At 42.9% G+C, this 24,666-nt stretch overlaps 2 protein-coding genes across 3 annotated transcripts; one reads left to right on the forward strand and one right to left on the reverse strand.

Moving 5' to 3' along the window:
• Positions 1-1,414: 1,414 nt before the first annotated feature.
• On the forward strand, positions 1,415-13,138 carry RP9 (RP9 pre-mRNA splicing factor). Of its 2 annotated transcripts, XM_040259668.1 has the most exons (6): positions 1,415-1,774; positions 5,732-5,762; positions 6,892-7,021; positions 9,278-9,369; positions 11,534-11,595; positions 12,514-13,138. In XM_040259668.1, the coding sequence occupies exons 1-6, from the start codon at positions 1,623-1,625 to the stop codon at positions 12,710-12,712; spliced, it is 666 nt and encodes a 221-aa protein (XP_040115602.1). In that variant the 5' UTR covers positions 1,415-1,622; the 3' UTR covers positions 12,713-13,138. The 2 variants fall into 2 exon arrangements, with proteins under 2 accessions (XP_040115602.1, XP_040115603.1); XM_040259669.1 differs by lacking the exons at positions 5,732-5,762; positions 9,278-9,369 and having other exon boundaries at positions 1,604-1,774.
• Positions 13,139-17,321: 4,183 nt separating this feature from the next.
• On the reverse strand, positions 17,322-24,292 carry LOC120877379. Its single transcript, XM_040259662.1, has 3 exons — positions 24,151-24,292; positions 19,395-21,068; positions 17,322-17,475 (listed from the first exon to the last, which is right to left on the reverse strand). Exons 1-3 carry the CDS (start codon positions 24,290-24,292, stop codon positions 17,423-17,425), a joined length of 1,869 nt encoding a protein of 622 aa, XP_040115596.1. The 3' UTR covers positions 17,322-17,422.
• Between the last annotated feature and the right edge of the window lie 374 nt (positions 24,293-24,666).

The following is a 24,666-nucleotide window of genomic DNA, read 5'->3' on the forward strand; positions in this document are numbered from 1 at the left end:
GCACAGAAGTTAAATAAGCAGGGTGACAATATACAGCCTTGACGTACTCCTTTTCCTATTTGGAACCAATCTGTTGTTCCATGTCCAGTTCTAATTGTTGCTTCCTGACCTGCATATAGGTTTCTCAAGAGGCAGGTTAGGTGGTCTGATATTCTCATTTCTTTCAGAATTTTCCACAGTTTATTGTGATCCACACAGTCAAAGGCTTTGGCATAGTCAATAAAGCAGATATAGATGTTTTTCTGGAACTCTCTTGCTTTTTTCTAGAACCAGCTTGAACATCAGGAACTTCACAGTTCACATATTGTTGAAGCCTGGCCTGGAGAATTTTGAGCATTATTTTACTAGTGTGTGAGATGAGTGCAATTGTGGGGTAGTTTGAGCATTCTTTGGCATTACCTTTCTTTGGGAGTGGAATGAAAAGTGACCTTTTCCCACTCCTGTGGCCACTGCTGAGTTTTCCTAATTTGCTGGCATATTGAGTACAGCACTTTCACAGCATCATCTTTCAGGATTTGAAATAGCTCAACTGGAATTCCATCACCTCCACTAGCTTTGTTCGTAGTGATGCTTTCTAAGGCCCACTTGACTTCACATTCCTAGACAGCATATTAAAAAGCAGAGAGGTTACTTTGCCAACAAAGATCCGTCTAGTCAAAGCTATGGTTTTTCCCATAGTCATGTATGGACGTAAGAGTTGGACCATTAAGAAGGCTGAGCGCGGAATAATTGATACTTTTGAACTGGTGTTGGAGAAGACTCTGGAGAGTCCCTTAGACTGCAAAGAGATCCAACCAGTCTATCCTAATGGAAATCAGTCCTGAATATTCATTGGAAGGACTGATGCTGAAGCTGAAACTCCAATACTTTGGCCACCTGATGTGAAGAACTGACTCACTGGAAAAGACCCTGATGCTGGGAAAGATTGAGGGCAGAAGAAGGGGACGACAGAGGATGAGACGGTTGGATGGCATCACCAACTGGATGGGCATGAATTTGAGCAAGCTCTGGGAGTTGGTAAAGGACAGAGAAGCCTGGCGCGTGCTGCAGTTCATGGGGTCGCACAGAGCCGGACACGACTGAGCAGCTGAACTGAACTGATACATCGCATGGCTCACAAGTTTTGGAAAACTGAAAATTTTCTATGGAAGCCTCTCTTTCTTCAAAAACTGAGTGCATCCAACTAATGGGTAACAAGCAGCTCCTGTGTGCCTAGCCACGGGGGGATACGAAATGGATTTGCACAGGTTTCCTGGCCTCGCTGGTTGGAGATGGCGAGGAAGTTGCCCGACTCCGAGAGGGGCCCAGCCACTCCAGAACTGGCCCAACTCCACACGGCGTCCTTAGTGCCGCGACTCCTGGCCGCCGCCAGGGGGCGAGCTCTGGCCTCCGGCACCAGCCAACCTGAAGACAGGGCTCCGATCAACGACTCGAGGCCGCGCCGGCCATTCCGCGGTGCTGGTTGCAGGCGGCCGCGAAGAGGGCACCCGACCCGGCCCGGCCCGGCGGGACGCGGAGCCGCAGCGGGAGGGGGCGCTGCTGGGCCAAGAGAGCGCGGCGCAGAGGAAGTACCGTCTTCGCCGCGCGGTCGGGCAGCCTCAGCCGCGCCGCGCGGGGCTGCGATGTCGTCCCGGCCCGGGCGCGACGATGCGGGCACCGGGGGCGCGCGGCGGCCCCGGGAGCCCCCGGAGCAAGAGCTGCAGCGGCGCCGGGAGCTGAAGCGGCGGCGGCAGGACGCGCAGCAGCTGCAGCAGCTCAAGCACCTGGAATCCTTGTGAGTCCGTCACGCCCGTCTCCGTCTCCGACTAACACTAGGAATGGGTCGGGGCCCGGGTCGCGCGGCAGGGTCCGCTCGGGGTCGGCGCTTTAGACGGGATCCTTGGACACCTGGGGGTGGGCCGGTGAGCCCCTCGGACCCCGGCCAGCCGAGAGCCGGTTTCGATCCCGGGCGGCGGGACCCTAGACTCCCAGCGGCTGGCGGGAGGGAGAAGGCTCCTCCCCCGAGTCTCGTCCGGGACGCGAGCGGCGGCGGCGGGCGCTTCCCCCGCCGGAAGCGGCGGTTTTAGTCCTCGTGCGGCGGCGGCGGTGCTCGGTCAGTATTCGGGACTGAACCTAGAAGTGCGACTGAGCGCCCTGGTCCTTCCGCTCTCAGGTCGGGGGGCGCACTGTGCACTGGTTAAAATCCCCATCCTTTTCATTTTTGCTGTTAATAAGGAAAGAGAAAGCCCAGTCCCGTAATGTTCGTGCGGTGACGAAGAGAAGTAAAGTGCGGTGAGGGCCTGGCTCCTAACTACTCGGGAGGAGCTGTCAGGTAGAAGAGAGCGTAGACTTGTTCTCTCTGGTCCTTAGGATTTTTCACCAGGGTTAAGGATGAAAGCTACTAGGAGGCCAGTTCCAGCTCAACAAGAATTAGGACCTGAGTCAGCATGGCCTGACTTGGGAGGCAGTGTGCTCCCCAAGCTCCCGAGGATTGGAGGAGAGTCCAGATGACCACTGAGAGAAGAGTGGGTTATAAAGGAGATTAAATATAAGGTGGAAAGTTGGATTAATGACCCTTTCGATTCCCTTTCTGTTTTTTCCTTCTATAATCAGCTTTAGAGGTCAAACTTAGATTCTAAGTTTGATGTTCAATGAGTTATTTGACTTGTTTCAGGCACTTCTCACTGCCTACCTTCTCTTGATTGCTGAGACAATGATGTAAGACAAGGCCCTCAAGGGTTAATCCTTCATTACTAACCTTTGGGAGCTTTGACACAAAATGCATGCTTTCTTGAAGCCTGGCCTCCTGTGGCTCTTAAGCTGAATGCCACTTCATTTGAACAACTGGGTATAAACAGAATAAGCCTTTTAGGTATGCTACAAAGCTTTTTAGATATGGTATATCTCCAAAGCAAATTGCTGAAATATTTTCCAGGGGAAAGCTGTGGCATGTCACAGGCCTGGCCTCTTTTAGTAAGAATAATGGAGAGTGTGAGAGTGAAATTCACTCTGTCGTGTCCAACTCTTTGCGACCCTATGCACTGTTCATGGAATTCTCCAGGCCAGAACACTGACGTGGGTAGCCGTTCCCTTCTCCAGGGGATCTTCCCAACCCAGGGTTCGAACCCAGGTCTCCTGCATTACAGGCAGATTCTTTACCATCTGAGCCACCAGGGAAGCCCATAATGGAGGAATAATAGAAATGTGTATAAATTGGGCAGGTGAGACAGTCTGTCAGCAGCCATTTATAGTAACATTAATGATATGTCTTTAGGGTTTTCTGCTTCGAAAACTAAAACATTTCTTTTATCAGGACAGTCCTAAAGAGTGTCAAAAGACAAAGCTGCCACACTTTGCAGTTTGACGTCCTTTGTTCAAGGGAAAAACAATCCACGGATTGAGGAAGTACAGTGTTTCATCTGCAGTGGAACACTTCCCAGTTATTTTGGACAGGAGCAAGTTTTACAGGGTGTTTTAAGAGGCTACTTGAAAATAGGGCACGATTGGCTAGGGAGTCAGGGATTTCTTTACGAAGCTTGCACGTCCTCTTATCTAGGGTAAGCTAGACTAAGCTAGGTAGCCCTGGGCTGAAGGATTGTGATTGGTATGTACTAGGTTTCCTTGACGCGAAGCATTCCCCATTAGGACTGGCTGACTTAGGTTTAGATCTGAACTGGGCCACTCCATTTTGGGGGTCTCAAGGTACAGAGAGGACCTTTGTCCAGAGTTACATGGAGGTTTTGTAAGAGCAGTTTCAACCTTTCTGGCTTTCCTAGATTTCTTTAGGAGTACCCTGATACCCTCAGTTCTTCCCTCTGGTTCTGAGCACTGTGCCGGGCGTGGTGATTGTTGAGTGGTTACTGCTGCAGGGAGTAAGTTTCTAAACTGAGCTCTCAGTATCACCTAAAAGTTTAGTTTCATCCGCCTGTTCTTTTCTTTGGTAGGAGGAAATAGTAAGTTGGTTAGAGCAGGAGTGAGGATATAGTTCCTGAAACAAACAAATGACATTGAAATGTTTAAAACAAAAATGCTTCCTATGTAACTCTATAACAGAAATGAGCTAACAGCCTATTAGTGGCCCTTTTTTGCCCCTAAGTCCTTTGGTTTCTCTCTCAGAAATTTATTAGCCTGGACTTATGGCAACATAGGTGTGAGGAATATGACGTTAATTTCATTTTTCTTTTGTAATTAAAAAAACATTGTTTGAGGCAGTGTATTTGCACGTAAATAAATGTAAGTGAAAAAAAAAGCTCCCTCCCTCAGGTGATATCTTATGTATATGTAATAATCTCCCTTTTCCCATACACACAAATAGAACCATACCAAACATTCTGTCCTGTACGCTACTGCTTTCTTGTTTTAACTTAAACTATTTTGGCCTAGTTTTAGGATAATCCGTATCTATTTGACTATTAGATAAGTGATTAGCCATTTTAGAATTTATTAATGTTTTCCTGATGACATTTTCCATCATAAAATTCAGAAAAATAATCATCTCTGAATTCACCTTCTGTGTGCAGCAACTTTGGGACTCCCCAGTTTCCAGATTGTTGGAGTCAAGATAGCATTTTGAACCAGTCATAGCACCTCGATGCCTTCTCTCAGTAAAATTCCATTAGAGAGGCATTGAAAAGACCTGAGCTGTTCAGTTATCCTGCCTCTTTTCCTAACTACATTCTTTTTTAAGAAGGGGGTTATATCCATTAGGCAGTCACCTTTAAAAGCCAGACACCCACACTCTGCATTGCATAGTCTAGAATGTGTCAGTGCTTGAAACTGAACATAATATACACCTGAAAGGAATACAGTGTTATATGTTAATTCCATTTCAATTTTTAAAATTAGTTGCTTTTTTGTTTTTTAAATGAACAGGAGCGGTGGGTGCTGCTTTTGTAGATTTGACACCAGAAGCCTTTTCCCCAAGTTCCAGCAAAATAATAAAAAGTGGAAATGAGTTGGGAGCATAGGCCTGATTTGCGTCCTCAGAACCCGAGGGTCTGAGAGCTATATTGGTGGAAGGGAAAGTACAGTTGCACACAGTCATCTGCTTCTCCAGCAGTAGTTGAGTGCCACCGACTGCCCTACATCCTTGAGTCCAGAGGGGTCAGTAGGGCATAAAGGGCAGTCAGAGAGCTGAGGAGCAAGTGGCAGTGTGCTCTGCAAACACCACAGGCCAGTGGAGAGGATCTTGAATCCAGAGCTGGGGCAAGGGGTGGGAGGGGGCGCCTCTGGGGTGGATCACCCTCACCTCCTTCCACTATAGCAGACCCTTCCCTCTGGCTTAGCTCCCTCCCCGTTGTGCAGTCCCCATCCTTAGAGCACTCACACCGCCACCCCCATGAGGCTCAGTGTTATGGAAGTTATGGTAGGTAAATCACCCACAAGTGTAATGACAGATTGGAACCATAATTAGCTCAAGTCTCTTCTTCCCTCACATTTTCCCAGCAGTCTCTTGATTTTCCTTCCTCTAAATATAAAATCATTGTCCTAAGAAACGAAGTTAGTTATTATTTGGTCAATTTAAGTGCTGCATCCCAGCAGGATGGGATACAGCATCAGTTTATTCATATTAACATAACATCTCTGACTGCTGGACATATTTTATTAACTGTTTTTAAAAGTTACAGTGTAGTTTTAGTTTTTACTAAAAATAACCTTTTTTATATTGGCCTGTAGTTGCTTTTTGGTGATTGAAATGTGTTATGTTCCTATGAACATGATTGATGACCAGTGTTTTTTTTTTTACTTCTAGTTATGAAAAACCTCCTCCTGGGTTTATCAAGGTCAGTGTAAAGTTTGTATTTTTGGTTTTTCTCTGAGACAGATTTGACCAGAGCTCAGACTCAGTCACTTGTTATGAAAAACAGCTGCTTAAGGTTTGAAGTCCTTTACGGTAGTCCTCTCTCTTCTCTGCAGATGGCAGTCAGTTCGTGCACTTTGGGCTTGTCATAGTCTGTGCCTTTGCAGAAGTTTAATCTGCCTCGTGTCTGTCCCTAAGACACCCCTGCAGGCCCCCTGGGTGTCCTCAGCACTCGCTCCCCTTCTTTCTGTCTCCCTTGCGACTGTGTCTTCTCGAAGCTCTGCTGCCCCAGGTTCCTTCTCTGATGCTCCACTGCTGATTTCTTGAATGTCATCAGTTCAGAGAACAGTGGACTCTGAGGACATGTGAATCCATCCAGTCCAGCCCGCCTGCTGCAGAGTCCCTCCTCCAGCACCCCGGCCACAGTGTCAGTGTGTTTCTCTGGGAGTGAGACTTAGAGGACTTAAGGCCAAAGTAACCTTTCCTGTTTGGTAGCTTTTAACTTTAAAAAAAAATTTTTTTAGGAAACATTCTTCTATTATAAATTTAATTTTCCTGGAAACTTGAAAAAATCATAAGGTAAAAAACAGCACCTTAATTATACAGTGCAGTTATTTGGTGGTGAAAATGCATCTCACAAATACAGGATGTATGAGATTATAAAACATGACAGTGGCCTTCAAGGTCTAATAATCTATTTTACTCTGATACATTGTTTTTATTGTTCCAGGAAACCTTATTTGTTTAATTCTATCTTCTGCCTCATTCCACAAAGCTTCTAAGTTAGCAGAAAATTTTTTGTGATCTTAGAATCTAATTTTTCTGATCTAGAATTAGAATTTGGAGCTCACAGATCATCCCTATGTAAACACTAGTAACTTTTCGCAAAAAGGGCTACTTTATTTTTGTGGTACAGCTATCTCTTCTGGAATAGTTACTTCCGTTTTCTCTCTCAGTTATAATCTGTCTTTCTAGCTCTTCAGAGGATAACGTGATGACATAGGGGTCTCCAGCCCATGAGCAAGCCAGGCAGTGCTGTGTTCTCAAGCAGGTGGGAGGAGAGCTCTGGCGCTTTTTTTGCCATAGAGCTTACACACTGTTTCCTTTTTCAGGAAGATGAGACTAAGCCAGAAGACTGTATACCAGATGTCCCAGGCAATGAACATGCCAGGGAATTTCTGGCCCACGCACCAACCAAAGGACTTTGGATGCCACTCGGGAAAGAAGTCAAAGTCATGCAGTGTGAGTGTGGAAGGGTTTCAAGTAACAGACTTGGTTCATGCAAGTTATAGACCACTGTCCACAAACGAGTTCACTCCTTTTAATTCATTCTCACACCATGCTGTTGAAGTCAGGGCATGATCTCTAGGCGACAGATGAGGAAGCCGCCTTCCATGTGTTAGTCCGTGTCTAGGGTAAGCGGCAGAGCAGCGCCTTGACTCCAGGGCTTCTGGCTGCAAGGGCAGTGATCCTCCACAGGACTGCAGCTGCTTGCAGAGTCTATGCTTCAGTAATATTCCTGTAACAGAAAGGATATTCCATGTAGAAATGCCATGGGGGACGAAGGATGCATTGGGGGTGACCTTGGGTCACCTGGGGTCTCCTTGGGTCTCACTTCAGCGTGTCCTCATTAGTGGTGTTAAGGTTTATCCAGATGACCTGAGAGGAGCTGTGGGCCACACAGGGTGGGTCTGGACCAGGTGGAGCTGTGTGCACACCATCCACCACACCAGCATAAGATGGCATTTGAAGAAGGGGTACTGCTGCCTTTAAAGATATTTGTTTGTACAAAGATCCTTCATGCACACAATTAAAATAGCAGTTCTTCTCCCTTTCCTGCATTCTCCTGACCTCAACCTCTTTTAAAAAGGTTATTTTTAAGTTTATCCCCATGTATCTAGATAACAGGATTACATTCCTGACCCTTGATTTTTCAGATTTCCTTATTATCTGCTCATTTCTAACTGTAGGAGACCAGAACTCAGCTCCTTTTTTCTTCCTCCATCCCATCTCATACACATGCCCTACTTATCTCATTTCCCCAATAATAATTATATCGTAAATTTAATTAAATAGTGTTTATAATTTTCAGAGTTGAATCACGTAGTAAACTGATTATATTTCCTTTTTTAAAAATTAAGTTTAAAAATCACTCCCCTCTTTGATGGGGTAGTTAGTTGTGCTTCACTTTTCATTTTATTGTTCTTTTCATTGACATGCAAATTAAAAGTGTTTAGTCTGGACCAGAACCAGTTTTACATGAAGTTAATGAAGATTAAGCTTTAGGACCCCTTCCCTGTACCTTCGAAAGGCCTTTGGAGTTCCAACAGTAGTCCTGTCTTTCTGTAAAATTTACCAAGTCAAGATTCTCCACGACCCCAAAAGAGCCCTTCTCTCTAATTTATGTTAGCTTCAGACTTCACAAAACTTATATCCATCCCAGATGGAAAAATACATGCACACGTAACCCTGTTGTCATTGATTTCCATGATCCTAGTGTTATCTAAAGCAGAGTTTCTCAAACTTGGGGTGGGCCTGATACTCTCTCTTTCTGACAAGCTCCCAGGTGATGCCAGTCTTGCTGGTCCACTGACTACACTTTGAGTAACAAGCATTGCCTCTCCTTTAGTAGAGGTTTTGATCACAGATCATATGGATCCTTCCTGATAGCGCACATCAATTTACGGCATTTAAAATTTCTCCTTTTGTCATAAAACACATTTGTTTGAAGGGGTCTGCATTTGTATTGAATGCATTTCTTCTTCCCCAGGTGGAGCTAACTCAAAATAGTGGGGAGATGCAGAAGGGCAGGTCAGAGAATCCCTAAACTTCATTTTTTTCCCAGGGGTTTCCTACTGCCAACTCTCAAATTGAAATGTGAAGAAAACATTTCCTTGTCACTACATATTTTCATTAGCTGCCAGCATGGAGCACAATTGGCTAATCCGACCTATAATCCCTCTTCCTGCTTCCTGACCTCCTTAGCTGGAGTTGCTGAATGCCTGTGCTTACTAGTTCTAGTTCGGCTGTAACAGACTCCCACAGACTGCATGACTTAAACAAGAAGTTTCTTGTCTCACAGTTCTGGAGGCAAATGATCCAAGGTCAAGGTGGCCTTCTGAGGGCTGGTGTGGAAAGGATGTATTCCAGGCCTCTCTAAAAATCCTGTCTCCCAGTAAGGTCATCCTGAGGTACTAGTGGTTAGGACTTTGACTACAGCGGGACAACAAAAGGGATGACACAATTCAACCTATAGCACAGTTTAAAAAAAAATCACACTTTGTTTTTTGCATGGAATTATTTAGTAAGTACTTGGTTCACTTCTAAAACTCTGCAATTAAAGGATACTTGAGGAAATAGTTTCTCTCTTTTCGTTAATTATACTTTTAAAATTGGAATCTAATGAAGAATATCTTTAACATGATCTACTGATACTTTATCTTGATTAAGTAAAGATATATTGTCTTAAAGAAATATATCCCTTTGTCTTTATTTTAGGTTGGCGCTGTAAACGGTATGGTCACCGAACAGGCGACAAAGAATGCCCTTTCTTTATCAAAGGCAACCAAAAGTTAGAACAGTTCAGAGTAGTAAGTAAAAACCCCAGAGTGTCAATTTACATTTACTGGATGTGATGAATGTCAGTGAATCAGGCAGTCACCAGTGAACTGGAGTTTCACACAAAATACGTTCCCAAAGCCTTTAAGCCGAAGTATCTGGTGTTAACTGCATCTCTATTAAATCAAATTTGTGTGACAGATTAGTTATTAACAACAAAAAGATGCTTGTTAAAATGACATTTGCTGTGCCTTGGGAACACTGCCTTTTCCAAAGAGGCATTTTTATCAATTCAGTGAGTCTTTTTGTACTTATGTAAAAAATCATATTTCATAAATAAAATAGGATTCTAGTTTCTCAGCCTTTGTCTAAAGACTACATATTTTTATATCATAAACTGGAAGTATGTATAAATGATATACTCTCTTTGGATGACAATAAAGTCAGTCCATCATTTCACTTTTTTTTTTTTTGGCTGAGCCATGTGACATGTAGAATCTGAGCTTCCCAACAAGGGATCAAACCCATCTCCCCTGCATTGAAAACTCAAGAGTCTTAACCACTGGGCCACCACGGAAGTCCATTGTCACTTTATCTTAACACAGTCACCTCCCAGGTGTTAGTTCACCATTCAATGACTATTTCAGTCAGTTGGACTGTGCTATTGCTGGATATACTTGGGATTATCCACATGTCAAACTGGGGTATATAAACATTCTACAAGGATTTTAAGATATTTAAAATATTGGATTTTCATTTTACCAATTTACAGAAAATATTCTGAATAAATCACTCCTACCCAGAATGTCAGCTTTTACAGTACCTTTAACAGATAATTTGATGATAAATCTCAAAAACTTAAATATATTCATATTTTTAAAATTTCTAAATCTCAATTGATCTAAGGATAAAACAGAACATCAGTATACACAAGTAATTATAAGAATAACTTTTGGAATTATTTACATGATTAAAAAATAGAAATCGAAGAAAAATAGGAAACAACTGTGGTGTCCAGTATGCAACATAATTCACTGCAACATATAAATCATACAGCTTTTAAGAATTTCATTTGAAGAACTTCCCTGGTAATCCAGTGATTAAGCCACAGTATCAGGTGTTAACTACAGTGATTAAGAATCCGCCTTACAACGCAGGGGATATGGGTTCAATCCCTGGTCAGGGAACCAAGATCCCACCTGCTGCACAGCACTCAAGCCACGACCTCAGAGCCCACGCACTCGAGCCTGTGCACCATAGGCAGAGGGAAGCCCACAACCTGCAACGATGACTCCAAGTGCCACAACTGAGATCCAACGCAGCCAGATAAATGAACTTTATTTTTTAAGAAGAGAATTATGTTTTAAAAGAATATGTGATGTCATAGGAGGCTATTCATGAAAACATAAGGGAAAAAGAATAGAGTTGTATTGATATACGTAACATGATTCTATTTTTTGGAAATATGAATGACTAGAAGAAGCACACTAAAATATTAACAGTGGATATCCCTAGGTGGTAAGATATCAGATATTTTTACTTTATGTTTTCTTTGATACATAAAAAATTTTATAATATTTTTAAAGATAGTTCATATGCCATGAAATTTTATGTGTATTCATATTTTTAAATAATTTAGGTAGTTTTAAATTATACAAATATAAGAATAAATTCATCTTATTTTAACAGAATGGAAACATTACAGAAAGGTTTTTCACAATTGATTTTTCAAGTCCAATCTTGCCTCTCTCCTCAGGGAATTTGTAGTAAGTAGTTTGAAGAGTATACTTCTAGATTTCTCTTTGGTCATATACAGTATGTATTTGTGCACCTATAAATGAATCATGTATCATTTCCAACTCACTTGTTTGCTTAATAGTATCACTTGATCATCTTTCCATATAGAACAAATAGAATTAATCTCAACATTTCTAACTTTGAGTAGTACTTAATGATTTTGCCATGGTTTATCTCCTTATGAAGGCTATGTAGATTATATCCTGTATTTGTATAACTGGGAAATCTTTTTTATAGCCTCTAGGAGTTTGAAATGATGGCAACCCTTAAGAAGGATTAGAACATGGTGAATATAAAATTACCACCAAACAGGAGGAAAAAACTGTTTCCATGAAAGAGGGATTTAATTTTAACAGTCTATGAAGCCAAACCTAACCTTAACCTTCTCTAACCTTCAAGGCACATGAAGATCCCATGTATGACATCATTCGTGAGAATAAAAGACATGAAAAGGATATAAGGTGAGATTGTCCTAATGATAACAATATCCTCTTAAACTACGAAATTAAAGCTAGAAACTTTATAAATTAAAAAATCCCAGTATTAGAGGAGTAGTTTAGTAAACTGTGAAATATTTGGAAGACTGGGATAGTCACTGAAAAAAGCCAATGTGTAGGGAATGATCAGGCCAGCCTGTTCTCCTTGGGTTAACTTAAAGCATTGTGCTTGACCTAGCCTTGACTTGCTCGTGTCACTGATAGTTGGTATTGGCAACTACCATTTATCTTCTCTAGAGTCTTTAAAGATCTGAGCTTTTTTTTTTTTTTTTAAATTCCTAGACGGTGAAAAAACAAGAGAAACTTGTTGTTGTTGTTGTTGTTTTTTAATATTGTTTTGTTTTCAAATTGGTGGTATCGAATCATAATTGTTTGAATTTTTTTTTAGTGAAGTATAGTTGGTTTGCGGTATTGTGTTAATACAGCACAGCAATTCAGAAATATATCAATATATAAATATATACACACATATATATTTTCAGATTCTCTTCCCTTACAGATTATTACAGAATACTGAATATAATTCCTTGTGCTGAATTATAATTGTTGAGGAGGTAGATTACCTAGCATGGACTTGAGCAGCGGGAGAATGATTTAGGAAAGTATGCATCTGTTAGAAATTATAAAAGTAAGGACTATGGAAACATGCCAGAATACTTAGGACAATGGAAAGAATACAAAATGGCTTGTACACTGCTTACAGTCATGTAAAACAAGCATGGATGTAGACAAGAATGGGGAAAAGATACAAAAATAAATGCTATCTTTAATGAGGTGATTAATTTGTGATTTTTTCACCCTCATTACTGTTCTTATATTTTTATCTAAAAATTTTTTTCAAGTTAGTTGAATATGGTTCTTTGATCAATCTTATGTGTTTAGGATACAACAGTTAAAACAGTTACTGGAGGATTCAACGTCAGATGACGATGGGAGCAGCTCCAGTTCTTCAGAAGATAAAGAGAAACACAAGAAAAAGAAGAAGAAAGAAAAGCATAAGAAGAAGAAGAAAGAAAAGAAAAAGAAGAAAAAACGAAAGCATAAGTCTTCCAAGTCAAATGAGAGTTCGGACTCAGAATGACGGAGCCTGGCTTGTTCAACATTCTCTTCTCAAAAACCAAACACTGTGGCCAAAGATGAGAGGACCTGTGGAGGAAGAGGAAGAGGAGAGACACCCAGAGGGAGGGGGTGTGTAGTCCCAGGTGCGGGTTCTCCCCTGCCTTCTAGGGAGGATGTGAGTTGTGTGTTGCCAGGTGCTAGCTCTGGACACGCCTGACTTCAGGCTGGAGAGCTTTTCCCCTTGTGCTCCTCCCTGCTGATCCCTGTGGGTCCCAACTCCTTAGCAATGCCTTGGGCAGGGCGGCCAGTTGAAGGGAGTCTCTGAGGAGCTCCTACGGGTGCTGCCGTAGGTTCCACCTCCAGGGTGGAGCTACCTGTGTAGAGCTCAGGCTTGATTTCCCTCTGCTGCTGAGGATAATAAAAGCTCACTATTTATTTTTTAAATGCATTTACTTTATTTCTTAATGCATGCACATGCTCCAAATTTAAAAGGTACCTAAGGTTTAATTATGAAACTTCTATTTCCTTCCTCCCACAGCTTCCCAGTTCCCTTTCCCAGTGGCTACCAATTTCTTGTGACATCTTCCAAGAATACTTCCTATGTCACAAGCAAGCATAGGGCTTTAATTTTAAGTATAAATACTATACATATTCATCTTCAAGTTATGTTTTAACAGTATAATGTTGATTTTAATAGCAAATATATCCTGCATTGCAGCATCATAGGTACAGTGTCTTCATACGACACACACCACAAGCTCTGAATGGCCGCGCGATTCCTTGGTTTGAAGGTACTACAATCATGTAACCATTCCTCTATCGCAATTCAGTTGCTTCCTGTTTGTCATTCTTCAATATCGTGATTTATGATATATATCTGATCACTCACATGACCAGAATATATTTCTCAGATATATTTGCTCATTGTCCAGTTTCTGGACACAGCTCCCCAAACCCTTGGATTATCATGTGTGGTAAGAGCAATGGGAACAGCTTTTGTTGTATTTGGTCTCTTGTCCTCCATTCATGACAGAGCCAGAAAAGCGAAATGAGTGTCTTGTTGATTCATAACTAACTCCTTTCCACAACATCTGGGTTTATGTTCATGAGATGACTTTTGGAAGGCACCTAAGGATGTGGGGAGAGGCTGGTTCCCAGGAAAACCAAACTGAACAGAACTGGAACTTGCAGTCCCGCACCCACATGTGGGGAAAGATTAGAGGGACTGGAGGTTGAATCAGTCACCAATGGCCAGTGATTTAATCAATCATGCCTCCGTGATGGAGCCTCCATAGAAGCCCAAGGAGGGACTCAGAGAACATCTGGGTTGGTGAGCACACAGAGGTGCTGGGAGAATGCCATGCACGCAGAAGGTATGGAGGCCCTGTGCCGCTCCCCATCCCATCTGTTTTGCCCTGTGCATCTCTTCCATCAGGCCATTCCTGACTTACAGCCTTTTCTAATAAATCAGAAATGTAGCGAATTAATTGAATCCAAAGCAGCGAGTTAAAGGCAGAAGCACAGGCAAAAACCTGACTGTTGAGTAGAACCTCAAGTGGAGGAGGCGTGTGGCATAGTCCTACACAACTGAGCTCTTGTCATGTGAAATCGTGCATTTCCAGGCAAACAGTGTCAGAAACGAGTTAAACTGTAAGACACTGCTGGAGTCAGGATCTGCAAACCGAGCTTGCTGTACCCTTCCTACCCAAACCTTCATTACTCCCACCAGTGCATTCCTACCTCCTGGATTCCTATCTCCAACTACCTCTGTAGTTCAGTTGTGTTCTGATGGGCTTGGAATGCTAGTGGAGACAGGGACCACAGGGCAAAATGTGTTATCTTAAGTTAAAACTAAGTTATACATTAAATAGTGTACATTAAATGCCAGTCTCCATACAACTGTGCTGTGCTCAGCCACTCAGCTGTCCAACTCTTTGTGACTCCATGGGCTGTAGCCAGCCAGGCCTCTCTGTCCATGGAGATTCTCCAGGCAAGAATACTACTTAATATTGCATATAGCAATAATCAATACCATTCAGAAGAAGAAAGAAATGTAGAGTATGCCCAGGAGACTGTTAGCTACTGTATTTGTCTTGTTGTCAAAGTGCACTGATGACACATGAGGATCGCCTTCTGCAACCATGGGTTGGGGATACAGGCCAGAACTCTTCCTGATGTTACTTAAGCAGGTCTGAGCAGAAGTTAATCAGGCCATCACAGACCTTCTAATAAAAGACCAGCTTTGCAAACACCACCTTTTACTTGTCTCATTGCCCTCACTGCTATCACTTTTTACATGCTCATTACACCAGCTAGCAGTTCTGGGTTAGTATAAGGGAGTTCAGTTCAGTTGCTCAGTTGTGTCCAACTCTTTGCAACCCCATGAACCGCAGCACGCCAGGCCTCCCTGTCCATCACCAACTCCTGGAGTCCACCCAAACTCATGTCCGATGAGTCGGTGATGCCATCCAACCATCTCAGCCTCTGTCATCCCCTTGTCTTCCCTGCCTCAGTCTTTCCCAGCATCAGGGTCTTTTCAAATGAGTCAGCTCTTCACATCAGGTGGCCAAAGTATTAGAGTTTCAGCTACAACATCAATCCTTCCAAAGAACACCCAGGACTGATCTCGTTTACGATGGACTGGTTGGATCTCCTTGCAGTCCAAGGGACTCTCAAGAGTCTTCTCCAACACCACAGTTCCAAAACATCAATTCTTCTGCACTCAGCTTTCTTTACAGTCCAACTCTCACATCCATACATGACTACTGGAAAAACCATAGCCTTGACTAGAAGGACCTTTGTTGGCAAAGTAATGTCTCTGCTTTTTAATATGCTGTCTAGGTTGGTCATAACTTTTCTTCCAAGGAGTAAGTGTCTTTTAATTTCATGGCTGCAATCACCATCTGCAGTGATTTTGGAGCCCCCAAAAATAAAGTCAGCCACTGTTTACAGTGTTTCCCCACCTATTTGAAATGATGGGAACGGATGGCATGATCTTAGTTTTCTGAATGTTCAGCTTTAAGCCAACATTTTCACTCTCCCCTTTCACTTTCATCAAGAGGCTCTTTGGTTCTTCACTTTCTGCCATAAGGGTGGTGTCATCTGCATATCTGAGGTTATTGAAGTTATAAGCACAGCAAAGATATGTTCAAACAGCTCACAGGGAACATTGGCCAGTCCATCCATGTATCCCTGCAGTGACCACAAACATTCCTGGTGGCATTCCTACTGCCTGCCATACCTGGAACACCATGAATTCTGCCATGCCACCTTCCTTCAAAGAAACCCAGGCAGTCTTCAGCCACAAACCTTTTGAGTACCTAGTCATATTTAACCTACACCATTTATTGGCAGATTGAATCCACTTCTTGACCATCTAGCCCCTAGGGTCTGAGTATAAAGAAATCTTACATGCCTGAAGCTTCCTTTGTTTCAGGAGACACTAGATGCAAGTAAAGAATGCATGACCACCTACCCTCCACATGTCTATCAGTGTCCTATCAGACGCTATAGGCCTGGCCTACATTATATAGACAATGAGTCAGCATCCTCTCTATTCCCAGGACAGAACCTCTTTATGGAATGCTTAAGTCTTTTTATTCTGTCCTCAGCTCCACCATCCTTTTCTCTTTATCCCAAGGTCCCTGGTGAGGACAAGACAAAACTACTCATGGGTAACCCAGTTCTACCAGTGTTGTCATGAGTAACGTGGCCATTTTGAGAGGAGAAGAAAATGCTTAAGAATCACACTTTTGAAATCCAACTTATTTGCTATTTTACAACTTTTAATTCACAACTTTACAATGTCATATTTTCTTGTTTCCTGGTATAACTTTAGTAGTTCAAGAAAGAGATCTCATGTTCTAATCCATCATGATAATGCCATATTTCACTTTTCCTTGTAGCTGGAACTCAGCAGTTTGTTTCCTAAGAAGTAACAATGGGACAACACAGTTCTTTTAAGTCAGGTAACTGATGTGATATACAGAATCATTACCAATATCTTTAGCTTCCATTTTTAGGGGAAAGCCAAGGGTGTTAACATTTTGCCTAAGCTTAGTTACCATTCTTCCCTTTATGACCTCTGCAGGGCAGAAATGACCTTTAAAAGGTCATCAATCCACTGGACCAAGACTAGGGGTTTAAGTGAGGAAGGGTTACCCAGTGCCAAAACTCATTGTGAAGAGAAGCCTGTCAAGCTGCTGGCCCCTGAAGGGAGATGCTAAGCTTCCATTTACCTAGCTCTATATTAGAACACTAATGGTGAAGCCACCAGGAAACTTACAGAATTCCATATAATCCACAATATACTATTGGTAACAGCAGCAGGAATTAAATGTGAAAACTAGGATAAAAACAACATTCCACAGGGCTCAAGGATGTATTGTACAACATGAGGATGCCAGTATTTTGTAATAACTGTAAATGGAAAATAATCTTTAAAACTGTATAAAAATAAATTACAAATTAAATAATCATAACATTCCACACAGTTGAAAAACTTTGGCTCCAAACTTCTTGTAAGCTAGGGTCTTACAAGGTATGTCTGTTACCCAGTTAGAACACTGCTATGTTTATGCTTGGGTCCATCCTCCATGCGGAGGATGGACCCAAGCATCAAGTAGGAAAACTCAAATAAAGTCCAAAAAGCAAATCATAAGACAAACTAGACACAGGATAAATACCAACCTCTAGAGCTGATGGGTATTTCCTAAATTCTATGGCATCTGCCTCAAATCTCTGGTACTTTGTAACGGACCTTGGTTTTGGCTCTCTCACAGTTACCTGAGGGAAGAAGTGATTCATACATTAAATAATCCAAGAGGCTTCAAAACCAAAAGAAAAAAACAATTCAAAAACACATCTTTCAAGAAAGTGACCTATTTTTCAAGATAAAATTCTATGCCGTTCTGTTGTTCATGGTGGTAGAAATGATCACTTGGCAAAAACAAACAGTCCAGAAGAGAGCCTTCATTAGGAAAATTAAAATCTTGACTGTGTAACCTGGGGTAAACTGAGGTTCCCATTAACTTTTTCACAGGAGGACTCAGTGAGACCTTCTTTCAGATATGGCCAAAGGAGAAAGTGCTGAAAACTACTAAACTATAGTACTGGGTCACTGTGAGGAGTAAATTCATAACCAATGCTATTTCCCAAGACAGAAAAAAGATTCATACACACTCTGATGGGCAATGACATGACATGGGAATACAAAAGCAAATAAGACTGGGAAGACCAATGGCACCATCGTCGGTGTTTTAATTTAACTATTAATTTCAGTGTTACACATCATGAACAAGAGTTCACATTCTGGAGTTTACAAGATGCTATCAGATGCACATGAGGGGTCCCTAAGCACAGTGGCCCAGGTCATTTCCTGCCACTTTATAAGCAAGGACTAACATCAAAGCCAGAAAACCCTGCACATGTTGTAAAGGAACCCTGTTTTAAAAAAAATTTTCCTCCAAATTATTGAGCATGAATCAAGTCAAGACAATAGCCAAGGGTTTAAAACCTAACAATATACCCTGATTTTTAAGTGGGAACTGGTAGGCTTAAATATTTCTTCAATCAAAAGGTTTGGGATTAAGCCTGGAATTTATTTAAACTTCCCTGGGGCCCTTATGCATCCCATTCTTCGCTCACCTGCTTTGCTTCATTCTTCACACGCCAGATGTAATCATCTCCCAGAGTGGTCCTTAGGGCCCTCCCCTTGTCCCTACTCCTGTCACCTGTGCCGCCGCCAGTCCTGGGATGGTTCAAACTCAAGCTCCACCCAGGTGTGGGTGGGCTGCTAGCCCAGTCCCTCAGTCTCACCACTTTACACTCCTTCCACCCACAACACACAGCAAAGCAAAACAAGTAGCTTCTCTTCCTCAGATAACTTTTCCATGGATTACCGTTTTTCCCCCTATGTACTCATGTTCAAACGCCAACCTTTTAAAATTCAACTGTTAGTCCTCTCACCTGTCTCTAATTACTCTCATGTGAGTTAGGACCCTCACCACTTTGATTTTTTGAATTACAATACTTTTTATTGAATAAAACTGACTTTATTATACAAGGCTTTCATCCATATAGGTGGTCTCCACTCTAATTCCTACTATAAAATACTACTGGTTGAAGACAAAGATTTGTCTCATTTCTCTACTCAATCTGAATTAGCCACTTATTGCCTACAGGATAAAAATTTGTAAGTGAAGAGAAACACTTGTACTTTACCACGTTCCCAGCCTCCTTCCCAGTTCCTCACAATTCATTCTGGCAAGAAGGTCTCAAGCAGAATCCTGCCCTGACTGCCTGTTTGAGCTCATCCTGCTGTCTCCATTTCCACTCCAAACTTTGTCCTCTTTTGTCTCCAGACCACAGAACTTAAATGGGTGTGCAATCCGCTGCCTCCACATGGCCTGCCTGTTCTCAGCCATCCATCTAGACCACGTCCTGCTGACTGTCTCAGCCCACCGCCACCCAGCGCTCTATCATCTTCTACCAGAGCCCTTTGTTTCACATTACACTGAAATTTCCTAGAGTGCAGGAACTCTAACTTGGGATTCTCTTTCAGCATGAATATGGGCACCTATACCTGAAGCGAAAACATATTTTCAAAACAGAGGAATACTGATTTATGGCTGCCTCTGTGTCCTGGACCCCGTAGGGAACCAGTACACACAACCAAACAGTATATGAGTCCATTAGTCACTTACATTCCAGTGGTCTGTAAGAGGCCCTCCTGGACTGCAGTCCCTCTGGCTTGGCCATGGTGGGTGTGCTTTGGAGCCTGACACCAGTGCTTTCACAGCCATCCTGTTGTATCCACCGATAAACTGCAGGGACACACTCACATTCACCATAAGCTTGTAATAACTTGCACTTATTTCTGGTGGGCCAGACCATAAGTTGGGGAGGGAGAGAGCTCTCAGGCGGCATCCTGATTATCCTTCCAGCCTCATAAGACCTTCCTTTGGAAGATGTCAGAGGACTCTCTGGACTCACTTCTTCAAGGAGGCATCCTACCTCATCCATGTCACCCTCCTCTTCCAACTCAGAGTCTTCTGAATCCTCAGGAAGCACAACGGTCAAGATGGCACTTTTCTTCAACAGATATGCTGTCTTAACATTTGAGAAGCTGCTCAGCTCTTTCAGCTTCCTGCCTTTCACTGTCTTTTTAATCTTCACACACCTTTTCAAGTTCTCATCATACACCTCCCCAGTCTCATCATTCATGATCATTTCCTCTTTATCTGCACTTAATTTCCTATTGGTGTCTGGTTGTTTCCAAGATCCCTTGGTTTTGTTGTCTGATGCTGTCTCTTCACCCCTAGAGGGCATTTGCTGGGGGGATTTCTCTACCTGAGCTTCAGAGCAACCCATGTCACACTGGATGCCCTCATCCACTTTGTTGACCTGGGCCAACCAGGTAGAGGAGGGAACTTGCCCCTCGCAGCCATTGTTCTCCACTTCATTAACTTCATCCTGGTTCTGGCTCCCCACTGACATCTGATCTGCTCCCTTCCTACCACTTCCTAGTGAAGACTCAGGGGAATTCCCAGACTGTACCTCAGTCCACCAAGTCAAGTCGCACTGGATGCCCTCATCTTCTTTGCTGACCTGAGCCAAGCCGGGAGGGGACGGGACAGGCATCTCAGGGTAGCTGTTGCGCTCTACCTCTTCACCCACATTCTCAGGGGAGCCATGGCTCCCGCTCCTGTTCTCTGGCATATTTTCCCCTGCAGTAAAGGGCTTCTGAGATGATTCTGACTGTAGACTCAGGTCTTTAACTGCTTCCATGCTGGCGCAGAGTGCCTGTTCCTGATGAAGCTTGTTCATATCTCCAGCAGACTGGTACAGTTTTGAGTTCTGGGTATTCTGGATCTCATCTCTGCCATTCGGAGGTGGTGGGTTTTGGGAAAGAGCTGCATATCTCTTCTTATCTTCATCCAAGTTCATGCAGTCTCTACCCTCATAAGAGTTATAAAGCATTCCTCTATTTTCACAGAAACTTTGTGAAATCCCATTTTGCGGCACCTCCTTCTGTGACATATCTTTAGCATAAACCACATCATACGATGGCATCATTTCATTTGATGTACTCGCAGGAATAATACGGGTCACCTTTCCTACCTCAGGGCTGTCGCCTTCTGAGTGCATGTCTTGTTTTTCATTCAAGTTTTCAGCCTGTTGAGGTTCAGCTTCTGTTTGCGTGTCCTTTGTTTTCATTTTTTCCCAATAGCCACCATACTGTCGGAACTGTGCCGTGTTATAAAACACAGGGACTATGGACCTTCGGTTACCAGTAGTAGGCAATGGGGATTGAGGGACGAGGAAGGCAGGATACTCACTGAGCACCACTGGAAAATATAGATTTCCATTTGTGAAAGCTAGAAAGAGACGGGGAAAGTTAGCCATTCTGTCTCCTGCCGCCAGTCACAACATTCAGCCAGTACACGCTGCACAGCCACAGCTGCTCACACCCACCACGGGCCTCCCACCTAGTCTTCTGTTGCCTCTTCTGTTATCAAAGCAAAGGACATAAAGTCCTCCCCCAGTTTTTACATGAGTAACTCCTAACAACTTTCTTAACCCATCTCCCACACTTCTCACAAGTCTGTAATCCGTTTTGCTTCTAGAATAATCTGTGATCCTCACTTCGGTTACACTATTTGAATGGTTCATCATGGCCTATCAGATATGAGCGATAGTGACCACATTCCCTAGGATGGCATAAAATACTTCGATATCTAGTTTCTCACTGTATCATCTCATTGAGTCCTTCAAGATACAGAGGCTCTAGCCATAGGTGCATTCTTTCACCAAGACAGCTTTGAAAACTTCTCTTTTCCTTTTCTGAAACACCCTCCTTCCCCTAAGCATTTTAAAACATTTTCAGCAACTGCTGGGACTTGAGGCATTTTGCCAAGAGAAATCAGTTGGACAGAGAAAGGCAAATACTATACGATCACTTTTATGTAAAAATCTAGAAAAAAATGGTATTAGATACAGTGGCATAGTGGTTGCCACGTGGTTGCTGAATGATGGGGAAATGGAGAGATGCTGGCCAATGGCAAAAAGAATCCTCTAATTCAGCTTATTGTACAAAAGACAAAATGGAGAAGGGAAGCATTTACTCAAAATCAGCCTATTTATAAGAACATAAATCAGCTATTTTAATTCTACAGCACTGCATACTGCATGTTCAGTTAATATTTAAAAGATGATAGACTACATGATTATGGATCTTCTACAGGCTTGGAAGCCACTCAATCCTACCCACGTGAAAAGGTGAACAAGAATCAAGAGTTCTCAGGTCACTCACAGCAGTGTTTGCTTACTGGGAAAAGTGCTACCACCAATACGGGAAAGCCATGTGAATACAATCACAGCTTACAGGGGCACGGACCCAGGAGATCAAAACTCGATGGGAACTCACAGTGGGGTAGGAGAACCTGAACTGCTATTGACAGGCTGCAAGATTAGGATGGAGACGTCTGAGTTCAAATCCTCAGAGAAAACTCATCCATAAGGGAAACATCCCACACACTTTAAGTTTTCCATGCAGTAGCTCAACCAGTTTCTCACAGTAAATTTAAGAGAAAAACCTCCTGAGCTTCCCGCAGGGAAAGAGGAAAAGGAATCACACATACCAGAAGCACCCTTCTTAACAAGGTTCATCCTCAGAAGACACTAAACAGAGCTTAACTGATGGGCAGGAATGGAAACGCTTTTCTCCAGTCCACTCTAGCCACCCTTCCCAACCCAATGGGAGGGGGTGGGGGAAGCATGTGTAGATTGTTGTCCAAAGGCAAAAATCACACTAAAAGACTAAGAGCTAATCATAGTCCTTTCACAAACAGAACTGTGATCCCTTCTCTACCTCTACAAGGTAACACTCCATTACTAAGGGCCTATTCAGATCAGTTCCTTTTATCCAGTACAAAATGGCTGACCAAAAAAATTACAAGGCATAATAAAAAGCAAAAACTGTCTACAAACAAACAAACTCAGTTTAAATACAAAAACAGGGATTAAATACAAACAAAAGGAGAAAGACATACCATGCTAATTAGCTAATGCTAATAATCAAAAGAAAGTGGGAGAAGCTGTATTTATTTCAGACAGATTTCAGAGAAAGGAAAGTAATCAGGGACATAAAGTGGGGCATCACAAGAGAAAGTCACTTCTTCATTAAGACATAACAATCCCTAATGTGTATACCCTTAACAGGGGGTGAAACTCCATGAAGCAAAAGTCATAGAACTACAAGGAAAAATAGATGAATCCATTGTCGGAAACTTTAACACACCTACAGCAGACATGGATAGATGTAGTCAATATTAAAAAGTCAATAAGAATCAATGAACTCCACAGCACCAACCAATTGTACATAACTAACCTCTACAGACCCCCTCAACCAACAGAATATTTTTCTCACACTCACATAGAACATTCACAAAGATAGACCACATTGTGGGCCATAAAACACACTTACAAATTAAAAGGTATACTAATTATAAAATGTCTGCTTAGACCATAACTGAATGAATGTAGAAAACAAAAAGATAAATTTCTAATATCAGAAATGAAAGAGGGTACATTACTACAGATCCCACGGGCACAAAAATATAAATGATTAATATGAACCCTATTCCACAATATTTATTACATAGATAAAAAGGACAAATTCCTTAAGAGACAATTTCCCAAAACTCAAGTAGAAACTGACAATCTGAATGGACCTCCATCTATTAGGTCCAAGATGTCTACCTTCCAAATATTTTCAAATCTTGCTTGTCACCTTCCTCCAACATACTTTTCTGATGTCCCCATTATAGCATGTAGAATCTTTAGACTCTGTGGAAAAATTACAAGGAAGGACTAGAAGCTCTAAGGTACCTCGTCCAACAAGACTGGTCTCACAACATGAGACTTTGGATGGATTACGCTGTGAGCCTGGGCCAGTCACTGACTGGGAGCCTCAGTTCCCTCATGTGGGAAACAAGGACAGCAACAACTTGGCCAAATGAATAGAGACTCCATTTCTAGTATTTGGGCTTTCCTGGTGGCTCAGATGGTAAAGAATCTGCCTGCAATGCGGGAGACCTAGGTTCGAACTCTGGGTTAGGACGATCCCCTGGAGGAGGGCATGGCAACCCATTCCAATATTCTTGCTTGGAGAATTCCCATGGACAGAGGAGCCTGGTGGGCTACAGTCCATGGAGTCACAAAGAGCTGGACACGACTGACTGACTGACTAAACACAGCACACTGCACACAACTGACACATAGCTAGAATTTGAATATTTTCGATTAACCTGAACCACAAACACTGCCCAATCTGTCTAGTGTGAGCACAGGGTGAGGAAAAGGAAATCATGGACAAAGGAGTTAGAAAACCTTCAGGCTTGGATTTACAGGGAGGGTCCCTAATCCCACTGAACCTCCTTGGGGATTCAGATTCCTCACCTGCCCCAGAAATGGAGAGTGGATTATAGGCAGGATTCTGGTACCAGGGACCCAGGTGAGGCTGCTGGGCCATGGGATGCACATAGAAGAAAGGTCTGGAGTTACTGCCCTCAAAATTTTCGTTGTTTCCTGAAGAGTTCATTCTCCACTGAAAAACAGGTGTTTATAGTTAGGAAAGGACTGCTGTGCCTCACCCTGTAAAGGGCTGTAAAGGTAGAAAACCATCCTTGTCCCTCATCATGACTGGGATCCTGGGTGGCAGGTCCCTTACCTTGTCTTCCCACTTGCCTGGGATGCAGACATGGGGTACTGCCCTGCATGCATTAGGACCAGCGGAGCAGCACCCAGAGGCCCAGGCCCACCTCATACTAAGTGAGTCCAGCTCCCCAGGCAGCAGCACCTTGGGGAGATGAGGCCTTGGAGGCATGGGGGGACTCAGTGCCCAGCGCCAAATGCCAGGGCACCCAGCAGCTTCCCTTGTCTGCAGCCTCTCCACCATGCTCCCTAGCCTCTGCC

This window comes from Oryx dammah, unplaced genomic scaffold (genome assembly GCF_014754425.2).
Source record: "Oryx dammah isolate SB20612 unplaced genomic scaffold, SCBI_Odam_1.1 HiC_scaffold_18, whole genome shotgun sequence".
Taxonomy (NCBI): Eukaryota; Metazoa; Chordata; class Mammalia; order Artiodactyla; family Bovidae; genus Oryx; species Oryx dammah.

Excerpts from the sequence above, each read along its gene's own strand:
- RP9 (XM_040259668.1), top strand. The coding sequence starts at position 1,623 with ATGTCGTCCCGGCCCGGGCGCGACGATGCGGGCACCGGGGGCGCGCGG. Across the intron at positions 7,022-9,277 it reads AGAAGTCAAAGTCATGCAGT|GTTGGCGCTGTAAACGGTAT; the intron begins GTGAGTGTGGAA and ends TCTTTATTTTAG. Across the intron at positions 9,370-11,533 it reads AGTTAGAACAGTTCAGAGTA|GCACATGAAGATCCCATGTA; the intron begins GTAAGTAAAAAC and ends CTAACCTTCAAG.
- LOC120877379 (XM_040259662.1), bottom strand. The coding sequence starts at position 24,292 with ATGAACTCTTCAGGAAACAACGAAAATTTTGAGGGCAGTAACTCCAGA. Across the intron at positions 21,069-24,150 it reads ACTCTCCATTTCTGGGGCAG|CTTTCACAAATGGAAATCTA; the intron begins GTGAGGAATCTG and ends GTCTCTTTCTAG. Across the intron at positions 17,476-19,394 it reads CTCTTACAGACCACTGGAAT|GTAACTGTGAGAGAGCCAAA; the intron begins GTAAGTGACTAA and ends TTCTTCCCTCAG.